The sequence below is a fragment of the Acyrthosiphon pisum genome, chromosome A1 (genome assembly GCF_005508785.2).
Source record: "Acyrthosiphon pisum isolate AL4f chromosome A1, pea_aphid_22Mar2018_4r6ur, whole genome shotgun sequence".
In the NCBI taxonomy this organism is placed as follows: domain Eukaryota; kingdom Metazoa; phylum Arthropoda; class Insecta; order Hemiptera; family Aphididae; genus Acyrthosiphon; species Acyrthosiphon pisum.
Genome location: NC_042494.1, coordinates 43,520,092 through 43,532,340, shown reverse-complemented (window position 1 = coordinate 43,532,340; position 12,249 = coordinate 43,520,092). Strand labels below are relative to the sequence as shown.

At 26.0% G+C, this 12,249-nt stretch overlaps 2 protein-coding genes across 3 annotated transcripts in view; one reads left to right on the top strand and one right to left on the bottom strand.

Annotated features, from left to right (window-relative positions):
• LOC100160158 (lipase member H-B) overlaps positions 1–12,249 on the bottom strand; it is a 103,345-nt gene that overhangs the window by 8,488 nt on the left and 82,608 nt on the right. The gene's annotated exons all lie outside the window — the stretch shown is intronic.
• LOC100166915 (PDZ domain-containing protein 2) overlaps positions 1–12,249 on the top strand; it is a 72,900-nt gene that overhangs the window by 45,940 nt on the left and 14,711 nt on the right. For both annotated transcript variants that reach the window (XM_029487088.1, XM_029487089.1), the window contains exon 2: positions 7,007–7,172. In XM_029487088.1, the coding sequence (XP_029342948.1) occupies positions 7,007–7,172 (166 nt within the window). The remainder of the gene's footprint in view (positions 1–7,006; positions 7,173–12,249) is intronic.

Sequence of the window (12,249 nt, the reverse complement as noted above, 5' to 3'; positions counted from 1 at the left end):
TTTTTTATTTTACACAATGATATATACAATCTGTACAATTATGCACAATTAGCATATTTGATAAGGGTTTCGATAATACATGAGTACGTGAGTAAGAAGCCACCCACTAATGGCACTTGACTGGGAGTTGTATGAAACTAGTTATATTTATATATACTGATTTTTTATTATTATTATTATTATTTTTTTTTTATTTTTTTTTTTTATTTTTATTATGATAGTTAAATGTACAATTTCAACTTTAAGTCCAAATAAATTAGGGAATGTATTAGGTACTATTTTACAGTTAGTTTGACATTTATAGGAAGACAATATAATATGTAACTATTGTTTACAAGATTATAAAGACTATAAAATAAGATGTAGGTTAACATCTTTCTAATGATGTAGGTTATACTTCTTTTAAAATCAGTTAATTTTTACTACCTAAAGTGTCAAGGGATTCATTTTTTTAAGACAGTTAACAATATTATTTAAGTACTTGTAATTGCAAAATAGTTCACTTTAACAGTTATATTACAATTGTAAATTATTTAAATCGTTCAAATTAATACCTATACGCTATTAAAATGTGACTCATGATGCATCTGAAAATTGTTTTTGATAAAAATTCAAATTTTAGTTTTCCCCCAATTTATTCATATTGTAAATATTAGTATTTATTGATTTTTACATAATATTTGTACAGTCAACTAAATAGACAGTTTCACATTTTTAAGTACAATTTATTAGAGCTAGATATATTTCAAAACCTGTTTCTACTCACATTTTGAAAAAAAATGAGTTTTTAGATTGACTTTTGCAATGCGGGAGTTATTCCAATATTTTTTCCATTAATTATAGCTATAACTTTTAGTTTTAATTTTAATAACCATTTTCATTTACACTTATTATGCTATCTTATAACACCTATTTCTAAATTTTAGTACTTTGTTTTATCACAATATTATTGTTCACCTTTTATTGAAAACTATTATTACTTTGTACTTATACAAACGTCTTCCATACGTCATACCGATACAAAATAATAATTAGGTGTTTATCGACAGAAAGCATCTATAATGTCTAGGTACTTATTTAAAATATCTATTATTAATACTAAATCAACTGTGCATCTGTGCGTGTGAATAAGTCAATGATTCAGAAATATGTATGTCTTGTATGATAATAATTTTAAATTGTAAATGATCACGAATTAAATAATGATAGATACTTAATATACCTAGGTACTAGATAGTAAGACCACGTACAGAAGTTTTTATCAGATATCTACGATAGTACTATTGATTAGGCCATTCGAATCGTCTTTTGTTTATTCCCAATCGTTGAATATAAGTATGTATTTAGATTCTGTTTCTTTTTCATGTCATGAGAAACTGTAAAAATAACCTATTTAATTGTTTATAGTATATGTCATATTGTATACGTACGTATTATTTGTAGACTTCAAATGGTAATTCGAAATTTTTACTATAAAATCACAATACTTATCACATTTATTGGTCGTGAATATTCTTATTGTACACTCTCATAGATAATTTTTATCTTTTTAATCTTTAATTACCATATGAAACGTTTTTGAAAGATGACAATAATAGGTGAAATTTATGCCACATATCACAAGACCGATAATAGTCAGCTTTTACAACATTAAAATATGTTCAGAAGTATGTTAAGTTTTGTTTAGACAGAAAGGTAAAACACTTTAGAATTATTATAAGATTTGTGAATATTATCTAAAAAGCTTGTTTTAAGCTATGTTTTAAGTATGTTTAGGTATTATCATTAGAGCCTATTATATCTTAATAATTTGACAAGTTTATACTGTCTAATATTTCGTATTCCTATAAGTTTATTTAATTTAATTTAATTTGTAAAAGTAAATTCAGTACCTACTTAAAAGTTTTTTTTTTAAATAATGAAAAAAAAAATTACTTATTAAAGAATAATCTATATACCTATATAACAATCTAAATTTTCAATTTTTACTTCTCAAAGGTACCAACTAGATCAAATTTGTTCAGAAATCACCCTCAAAGTTGAAAATCCAAGCATTTTTTCTATTATTTTTCGTGTACCTATACGGACAAACAAAAAAACACATTGTAATACGTTCACGTCATCGCCCCGCTCAGAATTTAAAATATATGCAGTCATTTAAATATTAAGAGGTGAATAGCTTAAAAATGCAAACGATAAAATGTATAATTTTTTTTCAAGAATTTTTTTAACCTACTTATGTGGTTATGTAACCAAATATATTTTCAAAAACGTTAGTTTTTTCTGAAAGAATGATAGTGTAAATTTAAATTTAATATTAAAATAATAAAACATCTTTTTTTTCTATTTTTCTGTATATATTGAAGTCACGAATTAGTGATAAAAATATGACACATTGATGTAATACTATGGTATATTCATATATTATGCTCAAGTTTTAAATTTTATTTTATCATTTTGGTTATAAAGACTGCAATCGGTTATTATGATTATATTCTTGACTATAGTTCTTATTTATTCTAACTTATTTAATTCCTTGGCACAATTTTTTTTAAATTTATAATTAACATTTAATAATAATTAATTAATTAATATATTTATTACCGAAATGAAAGTTTTTAAAATATTGTTGCCATGGACAGCTAAATATATAGTATTTGAATTATATTTTTTACATTTCTGTAAAATCTTATTTCGCTATTATTGTTACAACGAACACTAATACGAATAATTCATTTTAGTTATTAGTATATTCTAAAAGATATAACACACTTTCCTTATCTATCTATATATCTATATATATATATATATATATAAGAATGTAACTTGATTTTGGAGACGAAGGAAAGCGGTTTGTTTGTTTATTTATTATTATTATTATTATTATTATTATTATTATTAATTATTTATTTGTTTGTTAGCACTTGCATTTTTCCATTTGAAATATATATTGTTCATTGAACAAGTAATTTATTGTTACATTTTTTTCTACCTTATCTCTATTCTATAATAAAAAGAATAAAATTTACCACTCCAGTGGTTGAATTCAAAATGTAGGATATATAATTTTCAGAAATTAGCAATAACAATAACTACAATATGTAATTATATTATATTGTTTGTATAGCCAAAAAATAGTTATATGTTTTTAAATTAAATTATATAAAAATAATTTCTTCCGGAGGAAGGTTGGGCAGCTAGTATAGTATATAATATACTTATTAAGTACTTAGGTATATTTCTTTTTGTAACTAACAATTTTTTTTATTGGTTGATTTCAAGCTACCAGAATGTATAATAATGTATAATTGATCTATTTTTACAAAATATATATAATTTATTTTATATTTTCATATACATTTCACCTCTATACATATATGTATATAAATGTATATGTATACATATGCGTGTCCGTTACATTATTGTAAATTTTTATATTGTGTAACAGACATACATGTTCTGGTCGATATCACACTACCACAAGCCGTTGTTAACCATAGATACACCTGTCCTGCTCACCCTATGATATTTTTTCCGTACATAACCGTTAGTGGTTGCTTTCAAGTATACAATTATTGTTCAATGTTCAGTTGCGTAAAATGTAGAATACAATAACAAAAAAAAATTAACGGTCACGAATTTAAAAAGAAAAAAAAAATTTTTAATTAAAAGGTTTACATGTAATGGTTTATACGAGAATTAAACGAATTGATTTTTTAATACAATTTTCTCTTTATTATAATTTCTACTTTTCTTATTTTTTAGGCTAAATGAAAGCGATCCTTGGTACAGTGATGACTATTTGGCCAAAATCTAAATCGGCCGTGAAATAAATTGCGGAAACGTGAAAAGCGATTTCTCGTAATCAAGCGTTTCTGCACTGGGCCAAAGGTCAAAATTGTTAACATTATTATAGTGTGCTGTCGATTTCTTAAAAACAACTACCTATCCACTTCCTTATAAACACATTATTTTTTAATTATACTTTTTGTCTGGTTTTTTTAAATTTTATTATCTTTTTGCTAAACAGTATACAACTATTATGTAGGTACTAGGTACCTACGTCCTAGTATCCTACATACTACTTACTTCACACGTCACATCATATGTATATATATAATAGGTATATTAATAGATATTATTATTCATAGAACATTTATGTTCACATACAGTGATTCCTAATGCGTATACCTAAATGTATCCAACAAAAACGTAACCGCGAAAAAAGGGCAAAGTCCCAGACCCGGGTTGCGGTCATCGATTCAATGTCATTTCATGCATTTAGAACTACCGTTCCTAAACCAAATGTATGTTTATCAAAACCAACCCTGAGTAGTTACTTTTAATATTAGAGTGAATTTAACTATTATCAAACGTTGAGTTAAGAATATCACAAGTGTCCTTACGTTGGTTTTTTATAATATTTTAATTTTTGAACAATTTATAAACATTTTTAAATTGTAATAATTTACATGTTCATAACTTACATTAAAAATATCATAAAATAGCCAACGAAGGGACACACTTACACAGTTATACAGGGAATGTTTTTAACATTAATTTTGATAATAGGTTAATTTACTTTAATATTAAAAGTTATATACTAATAACACGGTTGGTTCTGCTAAACGTATCTGATGTTTTCGTACATTTACCTATATATTGTCAATTTCTTGAGATGAATGAAAAAATAGTTATTAATCTTAGCGCAGATTAAATTAATTAATGTACCTATATAAAATAATTGTAAGTAGGTATTTTATTATTATTCTAAAATTATATGGTTGCTATATACTAATCACTACCTAATCACCTTATTTTCTGGAGTTACTATGTGTCTGTGTACCTTCAATAGTATAATATTCGTCTTTTATGCAGTATTGAAAATTTAAAAATTAACCTTTTTTATAACCTAACCTGCAATATTTTTTTTTCTAAATGCCCTGGGGCTTTATTATTTAAATGACCCAAAGGTCTTTATAAATATGTTTAACTATTATATATATTTTACATAATAGATATAAATGATATATATTTTTCTACGTTGATGGAGTCACTTCCAATGAAGTGGCTCCTTCCTTAATCTAAAATCTTAAGCTAAGTCGTATGGTTTCAGACGCTGAAGACGTCTGATGTCCTTGGAGTTATCTATTAATTGGATGGCCAATGGATTAACATGGTGATCGAACCTCGTCTCGTGTTTGAGTCTGTTATTATAGGCAGCATCATATTATGGTGAATTTCGTTGTTTCTTTCGAACCGATAAGCTGCAGTGATGGTCCGATGGGCGATATTTTGACAATGTTGTATTACATCGATGTTAGACTTACTGGCACGCCCCACAGTTGAATGCCATAAATTCAGATAGTTTTTATAATTGCTACATACTATTTTCAAACCTGTCCAATCTCTTATTTAATTTTGTTAATGTTGTCATAACGTCAGATAGCGACGGTATATTTTTTTTTGTGTATGGGCTTGAGTCAGTAGGCCTTTTGTTTTACGTTCGAAGAACTAGCCATCTGTGCAAAGGAAACTTCTTGAGTGACTGGTTTCGTAGGAATACCTGCAATATTAAACAAGTAAACAGTTCATTTTCTCTTCAGTCTCCTTATCTCATTGACTTCAAGCTTTAATATATAATAGAATCTATACTTAAATAAAATAATAATAATAGTTTTACATTTTTGTATACCTATTATATTTTAAATATGCGAGTAAAATGTTATCAAATTATTCAAATTAACTTATACTAAATCATTTATATTACACAAGGTGTAACAGTGGGACTTGACAAGTTATATAACTTTTATTCTAATAATTTTCAAAATATTATGTTTGGGAATTTTCTGACATAATATGTAAATCTAAATCATTTAGTATCCATTTAATTTTCATAATTTTTTTTATACGCTTAATTTGCGTCAGTTTTTCATTTTTCTTTTGTCAGGTATTTCTGTTACACCATGTATAATATATTATCATCATGTTTTGATGAAGATTAAATATCTATTTGTTATAAAATAATACCCATCTAATTGTACATACAAATTATGTATAGTTACAAAATTATTTTAGTAGGTAGGTAGGTCAGGTTAGGTAAAGTCTACCTTTATTTAAGAGAAATGTATTGTATGATTGTATAAAGTATGGACAGTTATTATTATTTTCATAATAATGCTTGATTTATCGATATTTCAATATTTGTGTACTTGGTGTCAAAAAAGTAGGTACCTATAATCTACATGCTATAATATTATTCAATTATCATATTCATATGAACTTATAATTTGAAAGTAAATATTACTTGTGTACTATATGTGTCAGGTACTCTATATATTGTAGAGTTTATTCGTGGATTAGTTTACGTATTTTATTGAAAATAGTAATATAGTTAATCTTTGTAATAACTATTATCGGTATTTATTACAGTTAAAATGAAATGTGTCAGTTTTGTCAATTGGTTATTATTTTTTTTTAAATTCTATTGACTATTATATTCTATGTTAGGTAATAATATGTATTCTCATGTAGTTATAAACTATAATTATGAATTCTATAAAGTCCGGCTTGAAGAATATTATGTATATTAATTAAAATGCACTGTAAAGGAATTAAGCAACATGTTTGTATTATACACCAACTATACATACAATTGCATTGCACATAAAGAACAAATGAATTACCATTTGTTCAAATAACGCATCATTTTCATGAACATTTTAGGCCTTTATTGAGTATAAATGAACGTGGATTCACGATTACGTAGAAAAAACATGTAAATAGGTACTAAATACGCGTGAAAAAAAGCAAATCGACATTAATAATAGTTCAGTTGTTGGTACTGTGGTTTGACGTGAATTATTCAACTTTGAATACGAATTGTATTCTTTTGTAAAAATAAGAATATCCATTTATACATTTATATTCTACACTTGATTTAGAAAATGTTTTTTTTCTTTTTAATAAATTTACAGTAAATAAAAATACAATGTTTTTGTTTTAGTTAATGGTAAGATCGAGGAGCATGAAGTGGTTTCAGAAAAATACGGAAGATGCCGCTCCACGGTTGCTTAGTCTCTCGCCGATTCGAAACTACGATTCGGGAGATCCCGATTATTCAGCCGAGAGATATTACCATTTACCACCAGGTCCTAGGAGGTCTAGATTAGGTACATATTATACATTATATTTATTTATATACATTTATTAATATATTACACATATTGTGTGTACTATATTATATTGTTTTGATTTATATGTTAGGTAGTTAGCTGTAAACTGTTGTGATATTATATATATATGTATACCTACATAATAACCTAAATCTATTACATGTTTGTTATAAGTTATAACGTAAACGAATAACTTCATTATGAATAGAAATATTATGTTGGTATGCATTATATAAATTAAGTACAATAACAAAATACTTTGGGCCAAGGCAATTGATTATTATTTTGTTATAATTTTAAAAACATTTCATCTACGAATAGTTTTAATAACTCATGATTCGTAGTTCGTGGATATAAAAAAATTAAAAAACATATTTATAATTTTTTAAGTAATAATATATTACTATTCAATTATTGTGGGAGGTTTTTATATTAATATTTGAATAGTAAATTAATATCTTCAAATACGTTTGTAATTCATGGGACTTCATCGTTTCAAACAGATTTATACATTTTACAGATTTTCAGATAGGTATATATATATTATATATATATAAGTGATATAACCTAGTTATGTATACTTGTAATTTTAATACTACACCGAAGAACCACTATCCTGCACCGAGACGACCGAATGAATACGAGTGCGATGAATACCTCAGTATCAGCTTTATTATATATTATTATATATTCTGGTCGGAAATTTTGATTTATATTATCTGGTAGTCGAACCCGGAACCGATACTTCGTACAAAATACAACACTTTCAATATTTTTCATTGTGGTTATGAGATGGCATTTAATCTTATAAGTTTTTTCTCGGCGTTAAAATTGCAGTTTTTCTTCAGATCTTGTTATGAATCATTTGACCGAAAGTATATATATATATATATATATATATATATATATATATATTAATATCGATATTCATCTACTCCTAGTTCACAATCATAAATATGTTGACTTTAACGTGTTTTGTGCAATAAACGAATTTTTAAGGTTAGTAGCTACAAATAGTTTTATCATTTATTATGAGTATACCTATAGGTATACTAGATTTATATATATATATAATATAACCCCGAACGTTCGTGGGAATCAGGTCATATATTTCGACATCCATATACACGAGCGGAGAAGCGCCTACGTCAGTAGGTACATAGAGATTTCAACAGCAGTGCTTATGGCTTAATACATTATATAATATACACAATATACCTACGTAGTACATACCCATAAAGGTTGATGATATCCATAGAAATATGGGTATAATAATATAAGATACCTAGCTATTGTTTAATAATTTATGAACCAATACTCAATGGTAGCATCCAAAGGACATGATTGAAAGTCGATAGATACTAAATCACATTGCATACTGATACTATAAGGACTTCTGATAAGTATTGGCCATAATTCATAGGATTAAGAAATTACTTTTTAACACCAGAATTTTATAGTTGTAATATTTTTTTCCTTTACAACTCTGAGGGGATGATGTCATATATTACGTACATACATTACATTTTTCTTAAAAATGTAAAATGAATCCAGCGGATAAGAGGAAGTCACTCTGCTATACAGTATAGATTACAAGTGGATGTAATAGATGGTTTGAATTTTAATTAAATTATATAATAGCATTGTATACGAAAAACGATTCTAAGCTGAGACGGTTTGTCGGCCTAGGTTATTATTTATATTATTATTATTATTAAGGTAGCCGGTTAAGTTGAATTGTTATTACTTGTTTATTATTATATATTTAAATATAATAATATACTATAGAAGTTTCAAGTACCCACGAATAATATTTTTAAAATATAACATAAAACTAAAATCGTTCTTCTTCGTTTCAATATCATAATTTCATCCAAATTTCAACATAAAATAACTAAGAAAAATTTGTGTTTTTATATTTAAACATTTTTTGGTTACAGAATAACCTACTTACGTGGAAACTTGTTTTAAATTTTCAATCCTTAGCTACAAAAGATGAACATTTTATACATTTTTAACTACAAAATCATTTTAAATTTGATAAATTCTGTCAAAATTCAAATTTTGATTATAAAAATAAATTATTCCTATGTATTATTAATATTTTTCAACTGCTATTGTAACAATATAATATCAAGAGCCTTGTATTACATTTTCACGCTTTTTTGACCCTGCGAATAAAATTATATTGACAATTATAGAAAAAATAACAAAAAAAATTAAAATGTCTGTAAACGCCTCAAAACATTTTGAAAATTGTATGAAGTATAGAAAATGATAAAATAAACATATGGTGTAAATTTCAAGTATCTATAGTTATTCGTTTTTGAATTACAACAATAAATGAGAAAATTGTTACGTGAGAAATCGAGTAAATATCAAATGTTGTAAAAATTTAATTTGATTTTCCCGCAGACATTTTTTTCAACTGCCATTTTAACAATACATTAGGAGCTTTTTGACCCAACGAATAAAAATTTATTGATATTTATAGAAAAAAAAACTAAAAAAGTTGGAAACTGAAAATTTCCGTAAACAGCTCAAGACAAGTCAAAATATTTTATAATTGTATAGTGTATAGAAAATAATTATATGAACATTAAACATTCAGTGAAAATTATATGTATCTACGGTAATTTGTTTTTGAGGGTTACACCTAAAACCAAAATCGATTTTGCGTAATAATCTCAGATTTTCCTTAATTTTTAGTTTGTTTTTCCTGATCCTTTTGAAAATTACTAGAAATTCTACCCATCTAAGTACAAACTTGATTCACTTTTCTATCAGAAGAGATGCTATTGAAGAAAATCTAAGCATTTTTATTCTCCTAAATATGATGATAGATTAAAAAAAATATATTGTAGAATCAATACATTCATCGCTCCGCTCGGAATCTAAAATGTTACAACTTTAGTTAAAACATATTTATTATATGACATATTAATATGTTTTTATGTTTTTTTTCTATTTTGATCAAGGCTTCAATAACAAAAAGGTGGATAAGTGGATGTCGCTCTGCTGTACAGTAGGTTACAAGTGGGTGACTGTATAATGGGTAGTATTAAATTTGAATTCAATGATATAATATCACTGTAAAGAAAAACGATTCTGAGCGGAGACGGTTTGTCAGTCTAGGTATTAGACATACCTATTATAGGTATACTTATCTATAGTATTAAAAAAAAATTGACCTATAATAGGTATTAATAATAAATTCCAAATTAATCATATCATAATATCCATCAGGTAACGCGTTATACATCAACAACGAACCGTGGTACTATCATAGATATATAATAGTATACTTAAGAAATTTAAAGTACCCACAAATAATATTATACAATCATTACAATCACAACAAAAAAACTAAAATAGTTATTCCAGGTTTTTTAATACGTAATTTCGTCCAAATTTGAACTTAAAATGACTATAAACATAAACTGTGCTTATGTATTTCTTAGAATTTTTGGTAACAGAATTAAGTATTTGTCGTATTCTACATATTATGGTAGATTAATATAATCAATTAATACAAAATCCTAACTTAACATAACTAATAATATCAGATGAATAAAAGAAAAAAAAAAATTAAACCATCCTAAAAATTAGTCAGTCTTCTTCCCAGAGATTTAATCTACACACAAACATTCATACCAAGCTGAACCAGTGCACTCCGTTGTTCGTAAAAAATTACAACTTAAAAATTTATGATTGTTCAACTGTTTTTGGGTGTCGCTTTCTGCAATGTTCTATAATTTGATTTGGTGCTAACTTGTACCTAATCTGCCCAAATAACCAATGGAAACCAATAATAAATAAATACTAATTTCTACTGTAGACTGTAACCAAATCCCTGTTTGAGCACCTCTTTAAAATGCAAATTTCAAAAAATCCTTTCTTAGTGCGCCTATACATAGTAATAAGTACATTTACTGAAAATGTCATACCCATAGCTTCAGCAGTTTCGGCAAGGCGATGATGAATCACCCAGGACAAGTCTTTTTATATATACAGATTACTAGATTAGCATTATTATTATTGGTATTTTAAATCCGGTCTCGACAAGCAGATGAATAGCAAAATGCACTGTTTCACAAGTATAAGTAACGCCTATGAATTTTAATATTTATTACGATAAGGTGGTCATAGGATTTGAAATTTGAAAGGAATTTAGTCTCGAACAAATGATAAATATAATATGACGAGCATATGGGCTTTCCGACTGTAAATTATTTAACTAAAACCGTGTTTTGAATAAAACTGGATTATCGAATCCATCCAAGTGCACCTATTATTCCATAACTGATTTTAACTACTCGCGTTAAGTAATATTAACACAAGTAAAATAGAATTTAACTACAACTTTACCTTTAGCAAACTACAATCTCTTTTGTCGGTTGACAGAATTTCACTTCACTTAGCGCGCTAAATACTGTGTTGGCAGCTATTTTAAGTCAAGGAAAAAAATAAGTTAATTGAAAACATTACTTTACTTTAAATGCTATATAAAAAACCAAACTTAAAAAAGATAAAAACTTACTGGATAAATTATTAAAATGATTCATAATTTCACTGTCAAAATATTACAATATTCTATTCGATTAAACATTCGATAATATATACGATTTACTCAGTATATATAGACACAATCAACGTCAACAATAAACAATATATTCACCAGCTTCCTATAGTAATAATAATAATAATATTTATAGCCAGTACTCTATTAATGTATTATAAATATTATGTATGTTTATTTAGGTACTAGCTAACATAGTATATTATCAATTTTATATACGACATAGAGTTTATACATAATAATGTATAACGTCATTAAAGTATAATATAAAAAATAGTTATGACAATAAAAAAATTGAGACACCCCTCAAAAAGCAAGGCTTGCAGTGCTTTGGTTGGATGAGATAGAAAAAAGTCAGTTACAAAATAAAGAAAGTTTATACTAGAACGAGTGCTTCGATATCAACATATTATAGTACCTTATCTTTTATAAAATTTGATCAAAATGGTACTTATAGACAGGTCATTTTTCAATTTTCTCAATAGTTATTCAATG